The sequence below is a fragment of the Phacochoerus africanus genome, chromosome 8 (assembly GCF_016906955.1).
Source record: "Phacochoerus africanus isolate WHEZ1 chromosome 8, ROS_Pafr_v1, whole genome shotgun sequence".
NCBI lineage: Eukaryota > Metazoa > Chordata > Mammalia > Artiodactyla > Suidae > Phacochoerus > Phacochoerus africanus.
In genome coordinates, this window is record NC_062551.1 from 142,377,504 (window position 1) to 142,402,613 (window position 25,110).

Sequence of the window (25,110 nt, forward strand, 5' to 3'; positions counted from 1 at the left end):
ATATTTTTTAAAGTAAAGAAACCAAGGCTGAGAAAGGTTTCAGTGACTAGTCAAGGTCACACAATTAGTAACAAGGTAGAGTCAAATTTTGAATTCATACCTTTAGACTCTGAAGTCCTTTCTCCTGTTCCCAAACTGTGTTCCTGAGGCACCGATGGTGCTGTTGCTAATTCACAGGGACACATGGGTTATTTTCAGCATTTGAGGGACAAAAAAGCAATACATGACATACATCAATCAGATACTGTGAGAACTGCTGTCTTGAGGTAGCTCTCATTTTCACCACTCGATAGCACATTTCTTTTGATTTTAGTCTTTGTGAATCTATGTTTTTGGTGGTTTCTGTGATCAAAAATCAAATGCCATTAGAAATTGGAGCTGTAGTATCCAATATGATTCTAAGATTTGAGAAGGTAGATGGTGTCCAGTAGGTGCATAATTCCATTATTAAGTAGTTTTTGTTATTTGAGAATGAAATAAACAGCTATTTTCTCTTTAAATTTATGTGTGCTATTTTTCAAATAACCACTAAGTGGGGTATAAGTATATACTAAGTTGTTCACACCTAACAACTTAATAAATGGAACTGTTAGTTATTTCTTTTGGTCTAGGATCACTATAACAAAATTATTAAGACATTAAAGGCATTCATATACCAAGAGTTTAAGAACCTCTAGCCTTTAATTAGTTTACATCACAACTTTATTCACTGTACTATTCTCCTTCCTTCTTTTCCTCCTCCTTCCTTGCCCTCCTCATTCCACAATATCCTCTACCATATTTTACCATTACTCATAATATTAGTGTACATGATATAGATACCTTATATTTTCAGGGTTGAGAAAGATTTCATTTTATTGGCCATTGGGTAGATTATTATTTCTAGAATACATGTTATTCAACGTAGAGGTGATAACATGTGGATAGGTAAGATAGCCAACAATCAATCATTCATTCAACAAACACTCAGAGAAGTTGCCCTTGCCTTGAATTACCTTCTAATTGGATGAAGAGACAGACATGTCGCCAGAGTTAAAACACTGGACTGCTATCAGTCATTTACTTACTCCACAGATATTTCTACTTCATACCAGGCACTGTGCTAGACACTAAGAGGACAATGATGGGCAAGACAGAAGTGGTCCTTGCCTCCATGAAATGCACAATCGTGAAGCTAATAAACAAAATTATCATTAATGTTTCGTTATATTTAATGCTAATAAGTAGGGTGATGTGATAGAGAAAATCCAAGAGACCTATTGATCAGAGTGATCAGGGAAGGCCTTCCTGTTGAGGTATAACCTTTATACTGAAACTTGAAGGATGAGGAAGTGATGGCCATATAAAGAACAGGGTGCTACAGACTGGATGTTTCTGTCCCCTCCACAAATTTATATATTGAAACCTATATGATGGTATTTGGAGCCTGGGCCTTTGGGATGTGATTAGGTCAGAGGGTGGAACCCTCTTAAATGAGATTAGCACCCTTATAAAAGAGACCCTAGAGGGCTCCCAGATCCCTTTTGCTGTCTGAGGTCACAAAAAGAAGATGTCTGGTTAAGAACAAAGGAAGTGGTCCCTCACAGACACTGAATCTGCTGGTGCCATGAGCTTGGACTTTCCAGCCTCCAGAACTATGAGAAATGAATGTTTTTGCCTTTCCTGAGAGACCAATAGCTAGCACCTGGGTTTAACTGTATACTAGCTCCTGGTATCTTTGTACCTTTGAAGCTTTGGTTTTAAGTCTCTTGAATTTTTGAAATCTGGCTTCTTTAAAAAAAAGGTTTCTAAGTCATCCAGTCTATGATATTCTGTTTTAGCAGTTCAGACAGACTAAGACACTGGAAAAAAGCAAATGCAAACTACACAAGGTATATATAAAGGAAAATGGGGGCAGAAGAGAATCTTCATATCTCAACTGCCTTGTTCTTATGGCTCTCCTGACCACATTCTCTGTCTACAATAATATGTTAAAACTCTTGGCCTAGAGTTGGCAAATAGAAAGTAATCAATTAATGTGATTTATCTTCCCTTTCCCCTCTTTCTCTGCTGCATTTTTAACCCTTCTTTTTTCTTTCTGTTTTCTGCTTCTGGTTCTTCCTACCTCTGTTTTCCATATTTAACCACATAGGTAGGTATATCATGCAAGCAGGTACTACCTTCTTCAATATTCTTGGCAGTGTGATCTAAGTAATGATGACCTTAAAATGGCCTAACATATAACAAAATTCCATAACAGACACTGATCAACTAGATACTTGGTTATCTGCATTTATTATATTTGGAAGTAGAATGAAGTATGGTCCCTTAATTTGAAGGCAGTTATTCAGAAGGGGAGGATGATACAGAAAGCAACATCTTGCTCTAGGAGGGCTAAAAGTTTGGGGAAAGAAGATATAGAATTTTGGTTTTAGAAAAAGTGTTTATAATATCAGTGAAATTTCTACTCAAGAGGAAAAAGCCAGTAGAAGAGGAAAATGAAGAAAGAGTGGGATGAATCAAGGAAATAAATATAAAGCTGAAAGTTGAGCTTTAGTCTTATTTAGATTGACTACTCTAGCTAATTAAGAGTTAATTAGCTAGGCATTACAAAGTCACTATAGTGTTTTTTTTTTTTTTCCTAAGGAGGGCAACATTAGATGTGTGTGTTTTAATTGAAGTGTAGTTGATTTACAATGTTGTTTTAGTTTTATCGAAACTAAAAGTGATTCAGTTATATGTATATATAGGTGTGTATATACATACATGTTCTTTTCCATATTCTTTTCATTATAGGTTATTGCAAGATACTGAATGTAGTAGATTAGATGTGTGTTTCAAAAAGATGATTAGCAAAGCAATGAAGTGGCTGGGGACAAGGTAAGCCAAGAAATTGACAGTTCTTATAGAAATGCAGGACAGAGTTGAGGGCCTGAAGAGATAGAGGAGATACATTTAAATGAAAATTTATAGACACTGGAAATTTTTCGGAAAGGCAGGGAGTGAAGAGAAAGAAGAAAAAAGAAATCAAGATACTTTGTAGATTTCTACCTTGAGTGAATTGGTAGCTATTGGTGCCAGCTGAGATTAAGACTAGGCTTACAGATGCAGAAGCAAATCTGAGGAGGAAATATTACATTTAATTTTGGATTTGTTAAACTTGAAGTACATGTGGGACAATTTCCAGATTTTTCTCTATTATCAGGTTACTATTAAATACATGACCAGAGCCATCTTTTTCCCACTTCACCTCTCCCATTCCCATATTAAGCAATTTTAGGATCTACTAATTTTGTAGTACAGTTATTCAATTTATGGGTAATCTTGACCTCACAGTTATTTTGATGTTAAATTGTGATGACATGAGATCTAAATATAAAGTGTATGTTTATTTATTTATTTATTTATTTGGCCTTTTTTCCATTTCTTGGGCCGCTCCCGGGGTATATGGAGGTTCCCAGGCTAGGGGTCCAATCAGAGCTGAGCTGCCAGCCTACGCCAGAGCCACAGCAACGTGGGATCCGAGCCGCATCTGCGACCCACACCACAGCTCACGGCAACGCCGGATCGTTAACCCACTGAGCAAGGGCGGGGACCGAACCCGCAACCTTAAGGTTCCTAGTCGGATTCGTTAACCACTGCGCCACGCCACGACGGGAACTCTGAGTGTATGTATATTTAGTGTGTACCTGCTAAATACTGGTTGTTTTCTTTTTTTACATTATTGAATTATCTTAGGGGTAAAAGTTTGTTGCTTTGCTATAGAATATTTATACTATTTTAGAAAAAAGGTACAAAAATACTGATTTTATAAGCAAAATGAAAAAAAAAACAATGAAAATGAATATTTACTTAAATTTTCTTCCCAGATACCTAGCTGTATTCCTTTCTTCTGGGGCAGGCTGGTATTTCCATTGGGAGATGTGTACATCCTGCTTATTTTTGCTTAAGCATTATTTCTCTTTGAATGACTTCCTCTCTTTTTGACTTTAAAAGAATCACCCAGTCTTTAATATGTGATTCAACCTTAAACATTTCATGTATTTTTTAAACTGGCAACGATGGCTTATCTTTCCAATTTCTTAGAGTATTATATTCTCCATCACACAACCAATTATGTTAGCATATTTTATATGTTTTCTAATTTATTCATCTATGTTAAGTTTACCTGGTTAGGCTGTAAATTATTTGGGGACTAGTCACACATTTTATATTTCTTTTCTCTCTCTCACAGTGTTTAGCACAGTGCTAAATATACAGTTGGTGTTTAATCAATGCAACAAACTGATGCTTTAAAATGCAGATTTGTAAAAGAGTTTTGTCAACTTAGATATTTGAGCAGCAGGTACAGGAACTTCTAGATGTACTCAGACCAATTATGTTTCTAATGAAGATAAAAAAATGATAATCAAATTAGTTGAAGAGTAGATGAGACAGTACAGAGGTGGCAAAAAATGGAGTTGAATTCTTTTCAGACCATACAAATTGATAAGGATGAGTATCTGGTTCATTTTAAAATATAAGAACTAAGCTTCATATTAGATTCCATAAAGCTAAATTTCAAAGTTATTGCCCCCTTTTTACTGTTTATAGTAGTGTTTCCTATAAAGGGTGTAAACCAAACACAAAACCATTTTAAAGAATTGGCCCTAAATCTGATCAAGAATTTTAATGAGATTTACATAATAATAATAATAATAATAATAACTTCATTTAGTCTTTTCTGATGACTCATATAATAAAAGGCTGGGATAGTCAGAGGAATATCATGAAAATGATTTAATACACTTACTGGTCAGGCCTAGCTGGGTGTGTAAATTATTCCTTCTGTGTGTATTGGAACTTTTGGAGCTGTATTACTGATTTTAGGCCATGAGGGTGTCATTTATTAAAGGCAACCCTCATAGTTTGAAAGAGTAGAGAGACTCATTTATACATTAGGAAAAAAAAATGCACTTATCAAGAAAGATCTGTTCACTTAAAAAAAAACATTTAGTAATTCCAAAAAATCCAAACCACACTGGCAATTACCAATAACCTTGAAATACCTCCACTGTAATCTCCTTTGGGGCTACAGGCCACTTGTGTTCATATTTTTCTTTCACAGTTTGCTCCGTGTTAGCAGTTGGATTTGAACTCTCAACACGCACTCCATGGCTTGGTTTACCCACCAGATTTTGAACAGATTTTACCATATTCTTTAAATCCTCTGGATAAGGAGTTGGATATCGTTTTAGGTTTATTTCAACCTAGAAGTTTATAAAAAGAAATTTAACATAAAAATACTTTCAGCAAGCATGTCCACACAACTATTCCATTTTATATGTAGTAGTATAACCAAATGCAATATAGTGAGTGTTGAGTTGGCTGAATAACTGTGCTGTAGAGTAGAACACATGGTGTTCTTTTTTCATTCTGCCTCCTGGGACTTCTCTCTATCCCTGACCACCCTTCTAGATTAAAAACATCTTTTGGATTGTATCTTATCTCTAAGACCCACTCTACAGATGGCTGTAATAGCAGTAGGTCAAACATTTAAGTGACTGGTAATCTATGAAAAATTTAATCAATGTACTATCAATTGCTTTTATAATTTAGAGGCTGTTCTCTTCCCTATCTTAATTATCTATAAGTAATTATTTTGATGTTAAAATATCTTTGGAATATCAATCTAGATTTATGAAGGAGACTCCAAGAGATTTACAAGTAGAGTTATCATATTAAAAAATGGGGCATTGACAGTATCTGCTATCAAATACGTACTTGTGCTATGTTAATTAGCATGATACATCAAAAGGTAGGGGAGCTAAGTCCTAATAATACCTATGTTATTATAGGTAATATCCTTCAGAGAAGCTCTTATGTTTAGTTTTACCCTAGTAAAGTAACATAGTTTATAGCTACATCTTACATTAAAGAGATAAAAAATTGAGAACATTAAGATATTCTAAGTAAATATGTAAATTTTGGCTTATATTTATCTAGATATTTATTTCCACTCTTGAATTCATTTTTGGTGTCTCAATCTTACTTTAGGGAATATGTACATTAATTATTCACATTTAATTTTGAAAGAGAAAATATGAGACATTCCACAGAATATCCCACCATCAGAGTACTTATACGTAAGAAGGTATAGATACAAATTATCCATGCTGATTAAAAAGGATGGGAGGAAACATAAGGGGCAGATTTACTTGGCCTGGTTTATTCCAACAGTCATGTCTTTTTGTATCTGAGTAGAACCAACTTTACAAAATGGAATGGTTTGTGTGATTGTGGTGAGTATGTGCTGTGAAAAGTGTGTGAAGGTGGGCTGGAGGAGAGGAGAAGCTAAAAGAAGGAGAGTGGGAATGAGAGATAAAAGAAGGAGAAGGGAGGAGCACACATGCCCACCCCTACACAGCTGTGTAACATATGAAATGTAAGAAACTATGAGAGTGGTATAGATCTGAGAGTTGTAAATATGAATTGAAACACTTTTGCTCATCTGCAGTTTTAGCTAATCCACCAACTTTGTTAGTCTAGTAACGCATCTTCCCATATCTCACTGTCCACATCAAATACCGGGGTTGGACCTCTCTGGAAGATCTCTAACATTCTTTTCAGTACTAAAATGCAGAATTATTTTTCCAATAAGTTCTTTTGAAAACCAATGAAAAACCAGATAATTTTGTTAGTGTAAATACCATTAAAATGTAATTTAATCTTTAATATACTGAAGAAAATAAGGATGGAGTTAAGAATATATAAAAATAAAGCTACAAAAATGTAACCCAAGAAAAAACTTGACTTTACATGAAAAGAAGTAGTTGTTAGAGTGTAATATATATATATATATATATATATATATATATATATATATATATATAATCTTAGAGTACTTTATAATGCATTCTTAAATAAAAATAAAAAAGAATGATAGCCATGCTAGACAAAGTCTATTGGGATGCATGCATTCTTGGATCTGCTGTTTAAATTGGTATTAGGAATAGTAATCACAAATTTAAAACTAAGTTTTAAATTATATTGTTGAACTTGTTTAAAAGTACTTAACATCAAAGGGCTAAAAGTCAAAAAACTATGTTTAAAAATGTAAATTATAGAATGGTATGACCATTATTCCAATTAAGAGGATCTTTTAATTTTTAAAAACCAGTGCTATATGAATGAAAAATAATTTTTGAATAGAACATTAAATTAAAATTTTATACACCTTAAAAATCCTCAGTGCTAAAATTATTGAATCAAAGGCAAAAAAGTAGGAAGTGTTCTTTTTTAATTGAATTAAATACTACATTCAATAGCATAATCTATTTTTGTAGATGTTGTGTCTCATCTGACACAATTAGATGCCTGTTTACTAATGGCCATGATACTGATACTTTCTGGTTATTTAATAAGCAAGTTAATGAGATATTTTGGTCACACCACGAGAATATATTTGGGTATTTTATCTCTGTAAAAATATTTAAATCTAGAAACATAAGTGGATTTGCCATGAAGCTAATGAAGCTTATGCTTTAGGGTCTGTCAATGGCATGGGCTCGTTCCAAAGCCTTGTGAGGGCCCCACTTATGTATTTCCCTGGTTATTTTATATTCTTTTCCTTAAAAAGGCCCCTCTCCAAACTGTGGAAGCCTCAGGTCTCATAAAACTTGGATTTGTTCCACCTATACAATAAGATCCTTTCTTCCCATTTGCTAGCCCATCGCAGAATTTACTGGACTTAGAGTCAGAAGACCAAAATTTAAGCCATAGATTTGCTCCTGACTAGTTATCAGCCACAAATCTTTCTGTCCACTTGCTACTCATGTGAAATGGGAATGATAGTATCTTGGGTTAATCTACATTTCAAATGAGATAATAAATATGAAAGTACTTTGAAATTTTTTAAGTTCTATGTAGAGATTAGTCTAATACCAGATTATACTTATGTATTATTAAAATATGGATTCTTTTGGCAATCTATCTATATATATATATGTGTGTGTGTGTGTATGTCTAATCATAATACTTGTAACTGTCTGGATTATTTTTCAGATTGTATGTAGCAACAACTATTTATTTATTCAATATCTGCCATATGCCAGGCACCATGCAAAATATTTTACAGTGATATTTATTATTAGGTATTTACATAATAAATAATACCTTATTATTTGCCATACAGATTTAAATATAAATGAATAATAAATGGTTATAACTAATATATTAATTAATCAGTAATCTATAATTAACTATAATTAGATCTCATTTAAATTGCACAACCTATTGTAGCATCTGCTTCCACTGTACAAAAAGAAAACAGGAGCTTAAAGGGAGTAAATTACTTGAAAGTCATACAGCTATAGGTAGTAATGCTCAGATTCAAACTAAGGTCTTTGATTCTGAAGCTTATGCTATACAGGTATTTGGCACAGAGCTATTCTCTGGTATAGGTGCAGCAGTATTTGTACAGTCTTATGGAGGAAATAGTTTAAGTCTAAAGTAGGAATTTTATTGAGTTAAATATGAGAATTTCAATTTTTAAAACATAGTTAACACAATATTTATAATTTATTTTAAAATGAAACTATGGTATTTTATAATTCTGCTATACTCATAAGCTGTGTAAAAGCATATCTTACACCTTTTTACAGATTGTTTTGCCTCATTATTTTTCAGCTCATGTGTGATGTGATTCAGAAATGAATAAATATGATCAAAAACACAATTATATTAATAGTTCAATAATGTCCAAATACAAAAGCAGTTTCTTTACATTTCTAAATATATAGGCTATAAATACTCCCTTATTCTAATATGGGCATAAAGAATATTTAATAGGTGAGAAAAATTTATCAATTACATTCTTACCAAAATGTTGTCTTTATCACTCACCATAAAGTATTTGCTCATTTTACATATACATTTTATTAAAATGCAAGATTTTCACCAAATGTTATTTTAATTTTGGAAAATAGAAGTGTTTGACATTATATATATATCTCAGACCTAATCAAAGTGCAGTAAATGCAAATAGCAGCTGCAAGATGTTGGAGACTCCTAGAGATTTAGCAATGAAGAATTAATGTTAGTAGCTAGGGCATTTAGAAATAATATCTTGAATTCACATAGAACTACGCTTTTCTCATATAATGATGAAATTTTAATTTGATTTGATTATAATTCCAGTAAGAGAAATACTAGTCAATATGTTGATTATTAATTGTTATATATCTTATTCTAAGAATTAAATGGAACATTTCACATAGAAAGGAAACCTATAGCAGTTTTAGTTAGGATTCTCAGCTTGCCTTATATTGTAGAAAGAATATAAGACATAGAATAAGAATCTAGTCCATTACATGTAGATGATAAGTTTATAAAAATGCATTGTTCTTCCATATCCCATTACGATTTTTTTTCATTAAACACCCCGCCCGCTGGATAAGGAAGCCCTACTTGCCACAACTCCCAAGCCAATCTTCTCTTACAGGAATTCTCATAATCTGTACCTTCAAATTAAAGGGAAATTGAGGTTTTCAACAGATTCCATCTTTGTGCTCAAAGTTCTCTCAGCACATTTCAATTCAAATCTCATGCAGTTTTAAGAATCAAGTTTTAGCTATTTAATCTCCCCAGAATTGATATTATAAAAAATATGTTTGTCTGGGGACAATTTAGATTGCATCAGTAGTGTCATCAACATTCTGCCCGACTATTGGTATTCCCACACTTTAAATTAAATAAAAAATCTTTACAAAGGAAAACATAAATAAAAACAAAGCACCCAACTCGAAAACCATGCCAGATATCCCACTGATAGGCACCTCGTATTGATGTTCCCTCCCCTCTGACTCAGTTCTCCCCACCCCACTGCCAGTGTCAATGAACAAAAAATTAAATTGGGATCAAACACTGGCAATTGGAAGATTTCTATACGACCAACATTTCTCTCCCCAAATCATGCAGAACATACCCCATAAACCACTGTTCCAAGGTTGCCTCTACATAGGGGATTCTCCTACCCAAAACACCTAGGCCTACCTGTCTGCCACTTAGAGAGGGAAGAGTGGTGGATTGTGCTGCAACTGGCAATGGAGTACACATGCTCCTCTCCTGCTGGAGGCCACTTATACAACCCCATGCCAGCTGTGGGTCATTCTGGGGGACGGGCATATCTTGGATCTGCTGATCACACCTGGCCCATGGTGTGCAGCAATCGCCAGACAGTCTGGCAGGTTGGAGAGTAATCCCACGCTGGCCCCTTTCCCAGGGGGCTTGGCAGGAGTGATCCTGTGGGAGAAGGAATCTCCATTTTCTGGGAGAAAGAGGAGCACTGTAGCAAAACTTTCACTTTATCATTTTTCTATTCTTGATTTTTTTTTTCATTCTGGGTAATGCATTTAAAACAACCATCAGAAAATCAGTTTTAACTCTGTGTAATAAAACAGTACCAATATCACATGAAGCTAAAGGGTCACACTTTCTTTACACAATGCAGCATTCATACTACACTAAACACATTCTAAGTAGGGCATTATACTCTAGTCCATTTGGAAGTTGATGGCATAGGTCAGTGGTTCCTTTTAAATTTTTATGTAAATTAAAGGTAAAATGGTGCTAAATTTAATGTACATGTAATGAACCAAAAAGCATATTAACTTAGTGTAAGATTTCAGCATATTTCATTCATCATACTTACATGATGATTTATTTAGAAGTTTGTTTGTGTTCTAATTTGTCCAATAGCCAATGCCATTGAAACTATTCAAATTAGTCAAAGCCAAGTAGTTTGAGATTTTGGGAAATACATTGTTTCATCAATATATAAAATAAAATAAATACAGATAAATATAAAGAAAATGTACTCTAAAGTATAATGAACCTACTCTGATTATAAACAAACCTGATCACATAACACACAAACAGGGCTTCTAAATAACTGTTTGCATTTACTGTATTTTATGTTTTCATTGACGTATATACCAGAGTATATTAAATGCATTCTTTTCTTCTTGGAGCCTTTGAATATAGATTTTTTTTTTTTAGGAAAAAGTATGTAGTTTTTGACATTAAATGAAATAAAAGAATGAATCAGAGGTCCAGAGTAGAATGCATCATCCATTGGTTCCGGATTTAACATATAAAATCCTCACAAGAAGAATCAAAATGTTCTAAAAGTCTTTTTTTTTTTTCTGGTTTATTTTTAGTTAAAAAATGTCTCTTTGGTTATTAGATAGCACTAATCAACCACTCAGAAACATTTTTTTTTAAGCCCAAATCCTTAACAAAATTGTCATTTTGATTTGGGAATCCATTTCAGGCTTTCCACAATGATATCAGGTAGGCCTTGTCAATTACTTTACTGACTAATTCCAGTAAGGTTGTAGAGTGTGTTGGTTTAGAAACTGTGAGAATGAGGGGCAGAAAATAACACATAACACAGTCTAGATCTATTAATAGGATGCATACACAATTACTTAAGTACTTAGTCACTAAGGATGGAGCTGTTAGTGCTCATGGCAGAAAAAGTGCACAAATAATACCATAAAAATTAGTGAGAGATTCAAGGTGTTGCCATGATGATAACATGAAGATATAATGTTGATATAATCCATATAAATTCTGATATTTTCAAGTTTATATATTGGAAAAACATAAACTTCAAAATTCAACCCTGTTACCTGACTTAGATTAGTGTCAATAAAGGATTTTTTTTTTTTTTTTTGCCGCATCCACAGCATGGGGAATTTCTCAGGCTAGGGATCAAACCTGTGCCACATGAGTGACCTGAGCCACTGCGTGACAACGTTGGATCCTTAACTCTCTGAGCCACATGGGAATGCCAAGAATTTTCAAGAATAGGCTTTAGGATGAAGAATTTGAAATTACTTCCTCTAAGGGACATTACCTGCTGTTGGGCAATCACCTCCATTAAAACCTGTCTTTACGTTTAAGAAGACTCATAGAGTTTTCTCAAGTATCTCAGTGACATAGAATCTTCCAAAGATTTTAATGCCAATGTAATATGTTACTCCATTGGCTCTTTCACAAATGTGTATTTCGGCCTCATACAGTCTGCATGATGATTTGCCTTGCTCAGCGATTAAAAAAACAAAACACATTTCAGTGTTTCAAAGATGTAATAAGGGGCTTAGGTGAAGCTCAGAGCCCAGACTTTTTTGTCTTGTTTTGTTTTGTTTTTTGCTTTCTCTCAGCTTGAATCTCCTTCATGTTGTCATTCTGTAAGATGGGGTGGCATAACACATTTGCTCAGTCAGGATGTTAGTCTCATTCTGAAGCACAACAATGGTTCCAAAGTCACCATCCCACTATAATGAAAGCTACCACGGCGAGACTTGAAGATGTATCCGACCTTCTAACAGAGGTCAGTCAATTAGTCCCAAAATCTGTTTAAATAACAACAGTGAACAAACAAAAACAATGAGAAGAAACAGGAAAACAAAAATTAAAAGGTTCACCTTAACTTTCCCAGCATTTTCATCATCTTCCTTTTTGTCTTCAAATTCAAAGGCGACAGTCATGCGTTGTTGTCTCTGTTCTTCCCACAGGGTAGGGTTAAAGCTGTCACTGTCTGACTGGAAATCTACAGGTAGATTCCAAAGTTATTGGTTTTTTTTTTTTTTAACATAAGTTGTTACGGATAGAGTTTAGTACACTATGCAAAAAAGGGTGATGGTACTAAAAAACAAATACAAAAATAAAAAAGAAAAGAAAATATTAAAAAAAAACAGAAAGGAGGAAAATAAAGGAAGAAAGAAAGGAAGAAAGAAAAAACAAAGGGGGGAAATTTCCTTGATATTTATTACACAATCTTTCAACACCTTAACTCACACTCGGCTTTGCTAAGTATATGTTAATCATATTGGTTTTCCAATATACAGAACAGGCTCTCCATAGCATAATTATGATAACAGAGAGAGCTAGACTCAGTTATTTTAAACTATTTTCTCTTTTAATCCTCAAAACAGCACAATGATAGTACTAACATAATCCTCAATTTATTTATTATTTTATTTTATTTTATTTTCCCACTGTACAGCAAGGGGATCAAGTTATCCTTACATGTATACATTACATTTACATTTTTTTCCCCACCCTTTGTTCTGTTGCAACATGAGTATCTAGACAAAGTTCTCAATGCTACTCAGCAGGATCTCCTTGTAAATCTATTCTAAATTGTGTCTGATAATCCCCAAGCTCCCTCTCCCATCAGGCAGCCACAAGTCTTTTCTCCAAGTCCATGACTTTCTTTTCTGAGGAGATGTTCATTTCTGCTGATAATCCTCAATTTAATAATGAGAAAACTGTAGCTCAGTTTTAAGAGACTTGTTCAAAGCCATGTAGTTTCTCCATGGCCAATGCAAGATTCTATTTCATGTCTGTGTAACTACAGAGTCCATTATTGTAACCACAAATCTCTATCAGGATTTTATAAAAGGTACTCCACAACTTTGGTTCTGCAATAAACTCTCCAAGATTGCAACCTTTCTTTTTGCTGTTTTGTGTGTCTGGTGGGGGGCACTAAAGGGGTGCTTGGTGTTATGGTAAAAAACATGGGAAAAATCTTTTTAACATTCCTTAAACATTTAGGTCTCAATTAGTCTAAATGTGTCTCAACAGGGGAAAGAAATGACTTATCGATATTTAATTTATATGTTGGTTAATGGTAATATCATCTTTTTACTATCATTGTGAAGATCACATGAAAATACAATAAAAGCGTTTAGTTTAGGCTAAATTCTTTCCTAAAAGGGTGATCTTTATTATACAAAACTTTGTTGCAAGGAAATCTGAAAATTCATTTATTATACTTCTGCCTGAAAAAGCAAAGGATGACTTGCTTAAAGTTCAAGAAAACTTTTCTACTACCAATTCTGTTTTCCTCAAAGGAAAACAAAACAAACAAAACAAACTAGGCTAATTCCTTAACATCACATCTTACATAACTAGATTTACCTCATTCCCTGGAACAAATTAGATATTTACTCAGATTAGATCTCAGAAGTGGCCAGTGAATATGAGATACTTTTCATTTTCCACATATCCTTTCAAAATGAAATATTTTGTTAATCTAAGGATATTAAAATGAAAACATATGTAAAGTTGCATGAAGAAAACAGATTCCTTACTTAAGATTTTTCTTATACCATATGTAAACATGGTGGCTTTTCTTTCATAAAGTCAAAAGATCAAGTTTACTTACTGACACCTGAAAAATACATATGAAACAATCTTTCCATTCCTACTTCCGTTAAGTCAAACTTTTAATAAAAATACCCTAAAATCTCAAAATGATTCATTTTACTTATTAAACAAAAAAACTAAAGTCACTTATTGTAAGTATCCTAAAAACAAGAAATACATAAACAAATAGTTTTATTTATTTATTTATTTTGCCTTTTTGCCTTTTCTAGGGCTGCTCCCATGGCATATGGAAATTCCCAGGCTAGGGGTCTAATCGGAGCTGTAGATGCCTGCCAACGCCAGAGCCACAACAACATGGGATCCAAGTCGTGTTGGCGACCTCCACCACAGCTCACGGCAGTGTCGGATCCCTAACCCACTGAGCAAGGGCAGGGATTGAACCCGAAACCTCATGGTTCCTAGCGTTCCTAGTCGGATTCATTAATCACTGAGCCACAACGGGAACTCCCTACAAATAGTTTCTTTTAAAAGTTTGTCTCATTTACATGGATTGGGTGGATTTAATCCATGGGTGGATTAATGTGGGTTTATTGTTTTGAGAATTACTGTTACTATAAGACTGTGGTAAATGTGCATGGCCTGGGCTAGCCTGGACTAAGGAGCCTATGCTGAGTTCCAAATGGTAAGGGATAAACCTCCTTTAGAAATTTTATGAATACTGTGATCATAGGATAGAAGATTTTATTATTGAAAAAGGTTTAGGTTTTTAAAAAATTATTCCTATCATAATTGCTAACATTGTTTTAGAAAAACCCAACTTGAAAAAGAAAATTTGGGAGTTCCTGTTGTGGCGCAGCAGAAACAAATCCAACTAGTATCTGTGGGGATGCCGGTTCAATCCCTGACCTCCATCAGTGAGTTAAGGATTCACTGTTGCCATGTGCTGTGGTGCAGGTCGGCAGCTGTAGCTCCGATTTGACTCCTAGCCTGGGACCTTCCATGTGCCGTGGGTGTGGCCCTAAAATAAATAAATAAATACATAAAATAAAGCAAAAGAAAAAAAGAAATTTGGTCATTATCTGCAAGTCATCTATTTACGGTTGCCTCTTAACATGGAACAATTTAGTGCCTGAGATCCCAGGACTAAATGTTTAAACTGTGTTCATGAAATTAGTAAAGACAGGAAATAAACCAGCTTATGGAACCTTTCTTAAGATCTGACTCTTGGCTCATTCCAATTAGCTGGGTACCACATTTGGTTAATTAGTTCTTTATCTTGCAATCCACCAAGAGATGATGTTGCTCCTGAAAGTCAATATGATTTTCATGAAAGATACAAAGAGGAAGACTTATGTTTTTGAAATCTTACTTAAAATATTATGATATTGAAGATAAGATTCATGCTTAGAGTTAACTCCTAAGTGATTTATGTGTGCCATGTAATTATCTTTTTTTTTCCCCATTATAGTTGGTTTACAGTGTTCTGTCAATTTCTACTGTATAGCAAAGTGACCCAGTCACACACATGTACTTATCTTTATAGTCATGCCATGTGCTGGTACTGGTCAGAGTTGAGAATAAAATTAATCCCCTTTTCCCACCATCATCCAAGTACAGAATGACTGTTTACCTTCATCACCACGAGGTTGCTGGGGAAACATGTAGTTAGTCAACACTCTTTGCTTTGTTTCTGGATGGGCTTCAGTCTGTAAAGGGATAAGGGCTTTGGACTGGAAGCAAAGGAAACAAATTAGATTAACAAGGTAGCAAATATGAAGAATATTTCATTTATATAAGATTAAGGTCAATAGTCTGGCCTCGCTGTGCTGAATGAACAATTAATTAAAAGAAAAGTGAGGAAAAAGGTAAAATAAAGTACAGCATAAAATAAGACTATTGTAGAGAACTACTTTGAAATTCTCATAATGATATTTTCTTTTTCTCTACTACATTCTTTTATAAAACCTATTCATTTCCACTGAGAATGTCAACTTTAATTCTGAAGAGCCCAAAATACATTAAATTTATTTCAACTAAGTAAACTTTTGGTTTAGTTCTACATGTCTGTTCATTTTCATGAACTGTTGCACTAAAACGACAAAAATGGAATTTGCTATCAAATTCATACTATACATAAGACCATCTATGAATTTAATTAGGTTAAAACATAAGCATTTATTTTTAAGAGAAAATTTGTAACCAAAGGCAGAGTCTGCAAACACATAAGCTACTGTACTTGTATCTGATATATCACAATATATTTACTTATGTAAGGTAATATTTAATTCTTTATTATTAAATGTAAATTTCAGATATACTATTTTGAATGTTTTTTGAACTTTGACATTATATACTATATATAAATATATTGAAAATGGTCATCTAAATATGCTTATTTCATGACATTTATTAATGACTGAAGCACAAAGGGGATTTGGGATACCAACTAGTCTCATGAAAATGTGTCAGAATCATATTAAATTGCTGTTCTAAATAAAAGCAAAATGATGCAGTCACTGTTCTGTTCATTTTCCCACCAGAATAAAAAAACGATATCAGGGGATTTTTTTTTTAAACTGCAAGACTGTAGAATAGACTGTTCCATTAGCATGTTCACATTGATTCCAGAAATTATTTATTTATAATGATATATTGATGCCTTGAAAATTCTATAGTCCATTGATAAGACTTGAATTTGAATGACAATATAATTTTTTATTTAGTATAAAGAACTATAATGGAAATCCTTTATAATGGAAGCAAGGACTATAATGGCTGTAGAACTATAAACATTATTCTTACACTCACAGTTCACATTTTGCTATTTTAATTTTTTCACAAAAGTAGTTTAGCACCTATAAATCTGAACAATTAACTCATTTACCAGTAATGCTACTTTTATGCTCAGAAAATAATGGTAACACACTAAATTCAAGATGATTTATTTTCACTTGGTTATTCACATTTTGGGATAGGATGTTTTAAACTATAGGATTACAAGAAAAAAAGTAAATAGAAGAAAAATAAACTATGTCAAAACTGTCTATCGCCAGTTTTTCTGGTGGCACATCAGATGCCTTAATTTCGTGTAATTTTCCAGTTAAAATTATTCACTAACACTCAATTACTGATTCAATTATAGTCTATTTTCATATGTATGAGAATCAATATTAAAGCGGTTTCACAGAAAATACTGATAATGGCAACAAAAGATATCTGCAAATTTTTTTGAATAAAATTTTAGAATTAAGTTGATTATAATTAAAAGTATGAGAAAAAAAGGAACATGGAGGATAATAATTCCCTCTTGTGGGGATTGTGCTAATGATTTCTTATTCTTTATCTTCAGAGATATAATTAAAGTTTGTCCTCTAAGGACATGTATGTACCACCTGGAAAAATGATCATTTTGTGTATTAGATCTCTGAGAATGAAGTAGATGCTAAAGTGAAGTTTTTAAAGGGAGTGAGAATTATAGCACATTTTTGTCCACGGCAGTGAAATATATATTTGTATTGCTACTTTCACAAAAATCTCTCCTCCAGGGGATAAAGAATCTCTATTTTGCAGTAATTGCCAATTATCTACTGGGACTAAGTAAAGTTTTAATTATAGTTCATTTTAATAAAACAAAATAAATCAGGTAATAAAAAATTTTACCTGATTGTCAGAAAGCCACAAAGCTGCAAGCTCCTTAAGTTTGGTAAATGAAAATGGTAAATTCTTCAATCTGCAAAAGCAAGAAAATTCTAATAGCATGGATGAAGATGGATAAAGTTCATTTTTTCAAAGAATTATTTAAAATACTGTTAACTTATTCATTTCATTATTCTCTCCACTTTTTTTCCCCATTCAGTAGCCTAGCCAATCTTTAAAAAGCAAGAATCTCTAGTTAGCAACCCTTCAAAGGCATCCCATCATATCCAGGATAAAATCCCAAATTCTTAACATGCCTTGTCAGACCTCACAAGATCTGATCCCCTAAAACCTCTCCAGAGCTGCTTCTGTCACTCTTCCTGATCTAGTCCCATCATTGCCACTGGCCTTCTAGCAGCCTACTCCGAGGATTAGCTCTCCACCTGCAATACTCTTTCTCCTGTACCTCACTTAACTAAAATGCCACATATTCTTTAGCTCTTAGCTTAAATGCCATATTTTTCAAAGAGGCTTCTCTTGACTTGTTTAAATTTCTTTCCCCAACCGATTCTCAAAGCACCTGTATTTCCCTACATTGACCATAACACAGTTTGTAGTAAACATATTATACATTTATTTTTGTGATTATTTTTTTACCATCTGATATCCCTTCAAAACTGAAGGATCCAGAGGGCAAGAAGCTGTCTCCATCTTACTACTAAAGGAATTTACACCTCTTAATGTTGTTTTGACTCCTCAAAGTGTGCTCTTCTGTTCTTTTATGCCTCATACGTTGTGCGGTAGATATTCAAAGAAGGAATCTTTTAAAATAGCTTTTTGAGATATGTGAAATTGCCATCAGCCTTGGTATTCAATCAAAATAATTTCTTTAGATTTGACTTCAGTCTGTGGAGGGCCCAATCACCAACTGTCTCCTTCGACATACTATATGATATCCATGAAATTGTGCACAATCAATATATTGTGAATACATGGCTTACAATCATAGCTAGTCAGCATAGTGAATAATTCAAATAAGGCACACCACTTTATTTTTTTTTCTTTTTCCTTTTTCTTTTCTTTTTTTTGTCTTTTTGCCTTTTCTAGGGCCGCTCGCATGGCATATGGAGGTTCCCAGGCTAGGGGTCAGTTCAGAGCTACAGCTACTGGCCTATGCCACAGCCACAGCAACGCCACATCCGAGCCGTGTCTGCAACCTACACCACAGCTCATGGCAACGCCGGATCCTTAACCCACTGAGCAAGGCCAGGGATCAAACCTGCAACCTCATGGTTCCTAGTCAGATTTGTCAACCACTGTGCCACGACGGGAACTCCAGCACACCAATGATAATTTATTGTTACTTTCTGAATGTTCACTTTTGAATACAGATAAACATTTTAGGATAACTTAGAATGAAAATTTCCTTAAGTCTTTACTATGCTGGAATTCTATCAGCCAAATGATGGATACCTATATTTTGATAACAGAAGTGGAAAACACTAAATAATTAATAACAATTATGGAAACAATAGTACATGCAAAAGCAGTTAAGCACGATCAAATAATTTAATAAACATGAAAAGATCTGACAAGCCAATAAGCTTATCAACAGAATGTGGATTGGCTAGATAACTTTCAGAAGGATATAATAACCCTTCTGAGCTAATAAATTTCTGTAAAACATAAGTGAGGCTATAAAGAAGAATAACAGATTAAATTACATCAATTATTTATTAATAGGATTATTTGCTATCTTATCATTTACTGAACAAAATTGCCTATAAAAGTTTTTTCTAATTTTTCATTATTTAATTTCATTTAAGCCAGAAGTTGTGAGGGAAGGTTTATGGGGGGAATTTTCCACATCACATGGCGATGAAATAAAAGTGGAGTATCAATTCTGCTACATCACAATTACATGAGGGGAAAACTCTCCAAAATCGTATACAATATTTAAGATAAATCATTAGTCAAGTCATAAATGTAGAGTATAGAGAAAAGAAAGTGTTGGAGAAGGAGATTACCTGCGTTTTTCCTTGCTATTCCAGTGACCACTATTGAAAGTGAGCCTTTACTGAGTATGAAAATGTGCAGTAAATTGATTCTAAGAGCAATTAATCTTGCCAGTATAAAAAAATCTTTGTTCCTGAACTAAAATGCCAAATTGAAAAAAATCTATTATGTTTTAAACATAAAATAGGAATAAGCATGACTTTTGGATAACATTTAATATTTAATCTTTTATCCAAACAGTTCATTCTCCAATAGTAATGTTCAACTTTGGTCTCAGCTCTGACTGAATATTGATTTTAATCTCAGGTTAAGATTAATTGGCTAATTCATCAATTAAAAAATATTAATTTGGATATATATATACTATGTTTTAATCACTGTATTAGGGATAAATTAGCTTATATTTCTGATCTAATGGAATATTTTTAAACTTCTGTAACTGAGCAGGACTGTGTGAGGGGGAGGCCTTTTTAGAGTAGACCCCCATTCATGTACTCCACCGGTGTTTCTGTCTATTAATCAGAGAAGTGAGAAAATATAGAGAAAAAGGAAAATAGTCAACTAAGACCAAAAAAAAATAATAGCTTAGTCATTCAACAAAGTCAAGAACTTTTAGTTCTTCTTCAAGGACTATAGACAATATTCTGGGCCATGTCCTTGGAGCTGTTTTGCAGGTGCTGAAGCCCATACTGGGTAGAAGAAGTTAACTGTGTGCTGCCCACCAACAAGTAGACCCCAGACTGGTTGGAACCAGAGGTTGATGATACTGACTCCCAATTACTTCACAACCAACCAATCAGGAAAATGTCCATGAGCTGATCATGCCCTGTTCCTCAAACACTATAAGATTCCTCCCTACCCACTCCAAGGGGACACAGTCCTTGAGGCACTAGCCTGCTGTGTTCCTCTTTGCCTGGCAATTAAAGCTGCTTTTTCTATTTCCTCCAACTCTGTCTCCACATTTCTATTTGGCATCAGTTTACAGCGGCAGCCAATATTTCGGCAACACTCCTAATATTATGAGATTCTCAATGTCTAATTTATATCTTTTTCACTAGCATTTAGCAATGTGTCTGTCCCATGGGTAGGTACTTATATATGCTATATTTGATGGATAAATACCTCCATTAGCATTCCTATGAGTCATTTAAAACTATTTTATAAGCATATTTTCTATATCATCATGCAAATTACTAATGCATAAAATTTGAGCAGACCATGAATTTAGGAGAGACTTCTAGTGCTTCATGAAAACCCTCCTTCATTTTCTTGTCTGGTAATTCAGTCAAAACCAGAAATAGAGTTGATTTGACATGAGTTACTCTTGCTGCACCAAGCTATGAAACTTCTGTGTCACCTTTATTTTGAAAATAAAATTCTGAAGCTTTTTAAAAAATGTTTTATTCCTTACCTGGGAATATTATTGGGCTACCAAGTGAATGTGTTTTGAAATCTACATTATTATTTTTTCTTAAACTAATAAACAAATGATAATTCCCACACTTAGTGCAACTTTGGAATCTGAACATTCTCCATGATTCCATAGAAGCTAATCTTTGATACTTTTGTTGCAAAGTCTTTCAGCTTTTATTTTATCATTTGTCTGACTGAAACTTAATGAAAACAGAGTTCAAGTGTCTATTCTACTCCATAATCACTTTATATTCTGGGCTGGTATTTTTAGTCAATATTTATTTTTTTGTCCTTTCCTATTTGAGGACAATTATGGTGGAAAGGAAATTGAACTGCATTGTTACCTTTTCTTTTTACCCATTCTCCAATGTAACACTTTGGTCATGAGAAGAGGGCCTATCCTTTCTTTGTCCTGTTCTGAATGCGACTACATGGCCATCTGGTTGTCCTTACTGTACAAACCTTATGACTTTCGAGTACTAGGTTCTTGGCAATATTCTTACCAGTATTCTGGTGGTGTAGACAGTATATACAAAGCTCAATTAATTTACTGGAGACATAAATATGTACATGAAAACATACATATACACCTATGCACATATTTTTACTAATAAATTGTGTATCTTTATTACAATTATTTTTACATGTCTTTATAATATTATGCTTTCTGAATATGGTAGGTTTTTGGTATGTAAATTTGGGTGTATGAATTTTATATAACTTTAATATATATAATATATGCTTTTATATAATCAAATAATATCTTGAAATATCAGTTTAAAAATAAATTTAGCTCATCATTTTCTAAATGGATATTTGCATACTTTTATAAATATTTGCATTCCATATACCTCATAAGACAGAACATTTTTTCAAAATTATTAATAAGAAAAAGAATTTGCTTTCAGAAAATAACTAATATGCGATTATGAAATGTTGTAGCAATACCTGTTGTCACTCAAATTTAAGACTCTTAGTTTCTGCATCTGTCCAATCTCTTCAGGAAGAAATTCCAGTTTATTGGAGCGTAGAGACATAACTGTTACATTCTTACAGCTTCCAATCTATTGGTAACAAAAAGAAAATAAGTAAAGAATCACAGTATAAGCCATTTTTATATTAATATTTATAATTTATAAAGTAAATTGATTTTTAGATTTCTTTATCACTTTTAAGAATCTGTGTACTGTTTCATTTTTTATAATCTGTGTTTAAAATATGTGTATATAAATGATATATTCATTTAGATATTAAGGCAATGTATATCTCATATTCTTTTACATATGCTCACCTTATATTCTGAGCAGTTATTTTTAGTCAATATTTTTTTTTGTCCTTTCCTATTTGAGGACAATTATGGTGGAAGGAAGAATTTCCTTTATAATTTTATGATTACAATGCTAGTGTCATTGTTTTCATAATTCATATTGTTTTTGTCCATCCAAGTAACTACTAATAACCTATATTTATATTAGTTCATACATACTCAGAAATGGAGTATTGTTGACTTTTTGGACCTTGGAAAAGTTGTTTTGCTTCACATTACAATAGTATTTGTGATTTTTATTCATAACTTTCGGCTCTAAAATAATGATATATGGATTATTATTCTTGTACTATGAAAGCTGAAAATATTAAATTGAAAATATACTTCACAGTTTTTTCTTGACACTAATAAACAAAAGTCCCATTCAAAGATAGTGCTAATGTACTATTTTGGTGGATCCTGAAGTTAAAATAATATGCAACACGATACTTTAAAAAACTTATTTACATTAAAAAACTTTCACTTAGAAACTGAAATGTAATTATCTCAAAATTTTACTTATTAACTATTCTTAAAAGCAAGATATATGTTAGTTAAACTTGTATGCCTTAGCATGAATTAATTTACAATATTTTATAAATATTTTTGGCAAGCAATGTTTAAGTCAAATGCATTTTCTGGGTCAAATATAAGAACTTATCACTTGTCATTTAAAAAATAATAATTAACAAATATATGCATTTTTACTTCAACACATGAAGCCACATTGCTACTGCACCAGTTAGGATTTAATCCCAAAACAGATTCATTAAAAGTTAATTAACAGAAACAGTTTGGGAATTCCCTTCATGGCTCAGCAGTTAACAAACATCTATGAGGATGCAGGTTCGATCCCTGGCCTCCCTCCGTGGGTTAAGGATCTGGTGTTGCCATGAGCTGTGGTATAGGCTGCAGTCTCAGCTTGGATCCCTGCGTGGCTGTGGCTGTGGCTCCAATTTGACTCCTATCCTCGGAACTTCCATATGCCGTGGGTGTGGCCCTAAAAAGCAAAAAAGAAAGAAAGAAAGAAACAAGTTGATTCCTCACTTCTCTGGGTAATTCTGGAAGGAAGTTCTCATCAACTGCTAATGTTCGAAGACTGTGAAGGTAGCCAATAGTAGAAGGTAGAGATTCCAGTTCATTACAGCTACAGTCAAATTCTTCTAATAAAGATAAACTGAAAATTTAAACACATTAGTTAGACATTTTAAAAGGTCAGATGGCAAAAAATTTTTGAAGAAGCAATATATTTAAATCTACCAACTGAAGTTATTTATCAAACAATTCCATAGTATTATCTGAGTTAATTTATTAGTTCAGCCAAATGGTTCAATACCATTAAATAAGTGGTTCAATTTGGTAAAAAAAAAAAAAAAAGTATAGTTTATTTTTCCTCTTTCTTAATCCACCTGTCAATTTAACTGAGCCATTGACAGAAGATTTTGTTTGTTTTTCATTTTTATACAACTTAGATGTCATTTGCAGTCAGATGCTCATAATGTGTATCTTGGAATGAATGCATATACCTGGCATGAGCAGGGAGAAGGACACAGAGGGCAGGTCCGAGAAAGGTGAGAGAAGGGGGCCAAAATTTGAACAAAAAATACTGACTCAATGCTAGATATTTTACTAAGCAATTTATTAGAGATAAAAATAACTTGTCTTTTCCTTATAAAAACTTGGAGTTCTCTGATGGCGCAGCAAGTTAAGGATCTGGCATTGTCATTGCAGTGGCTTGGACTACTGCTGTGGTGCAGGTTCAATCCCCGGCCTGGGGAACTTCTGCATGCTGCATGCATGCTCCCCCTCCACAAAAAAACTCTATCAGATATCTAATATTTTAAACCCATTTTTCACATAAGGAAATTGAGGCATAAAGAGGCTAAGTAATTGCCCAAAGCCGCACAAAGTAGGGAAGCTAGCACCTAAATGCAGATGATTTGGCTCCACTGTATTTTCTTGCCCCTCAGCTTGTGCATTGGTAGCAGAGGCTACGGGGAGGGCTCATTTCAGCCTGCAGATACGTTTTGTTTGGTTTACATAGTATTTTAAAAAGTGATAAACCCTACATAACGACTCAGACTTTTCTTGCCTCTTGAAAAAGAGGATCTACCAATACTAGTCTTTATTCTTCCATGATAAGTAATGGAAATGGAGTAATTAATGGCTACTGCCTTCAGATGACCACAGTTCTCCACTTTGCCACATTCCCCACCACTCCACATTTAGCCCCCTTTATCCCAAATCCACAGAAAGAAATTATACGAATACACATTCAAGTTATCACAAGGGAACAAGTCATTTCATTACTAGGTTTGAGATAGCTCGGAAAGAAAGAGGGCCTGGTGCAGAGAAAGCACTAGCTCTATTTAAGTTGTCACTGATGTTAATATTACTACATTGTTATTATCATTCATATCATTGATTTACTGTTACGGGAAGAAATCCTCAAGGGTGATGAGCTCATTTTTGAAAAGGGAAGAATGAATTAGAGGTCTTTGGTGCAAGGTTGTAAAATCGGCTTCCTTTTTTATATCTTAGAACTAGCTGGCTTGAATGCAATTTATTCCCATCATTTAGTTAACAAGTGAACAGAGATTAAG

At 33.6% G+C, this 25,110-nt stretch overlaps 1 protein-coding gene across 4 annotated transcripts in view; it reads right to left on the reverse strand.

Annotated features, from left to right (window-relative positions):
* Nucleotides 1-25,110, reverse strand: part of LRRC7 (leucine rich repeat containing 7) — a 528,235-nt gene that overhangs the window by 100,676 nt on the left and 402,449 nt on the right. For all 4 annotated transcript variants that reach the window (XM_047792054.1, XM_047792057.1, XM_047792056.1 and 1 more), the window contains exons 10-16: nt 23,555-23,684; nt 22,150-22,265; nt 17,797-17,866; nt 15,767-15,866; nt 12,450-12,574; nt 10,012-10,260; nt 5,028-5,228 (exon numbers count right to left, since the gene is read on the reverse strand). In XM_047792054.1, coding sequence (XP_047648010.1) covers nt 5,028-5,228; nt 10,012-10,260; nt 12,450-12,574; nt 15,767-15,866; nt 17,797-17,866; nt 22,150-22,265; nt 23,555-23,684 — 991 coding nt within the window. The remainder of the gene's footprint in view (nt 1-5,027; nt 5,229-10,011; nt 10,261-12,449; nt 12,575-15,766; nt 15,867-17,796; nt 17,867-22,149; nt 22,266-23,554; nt 23,685-25,110) is intronic.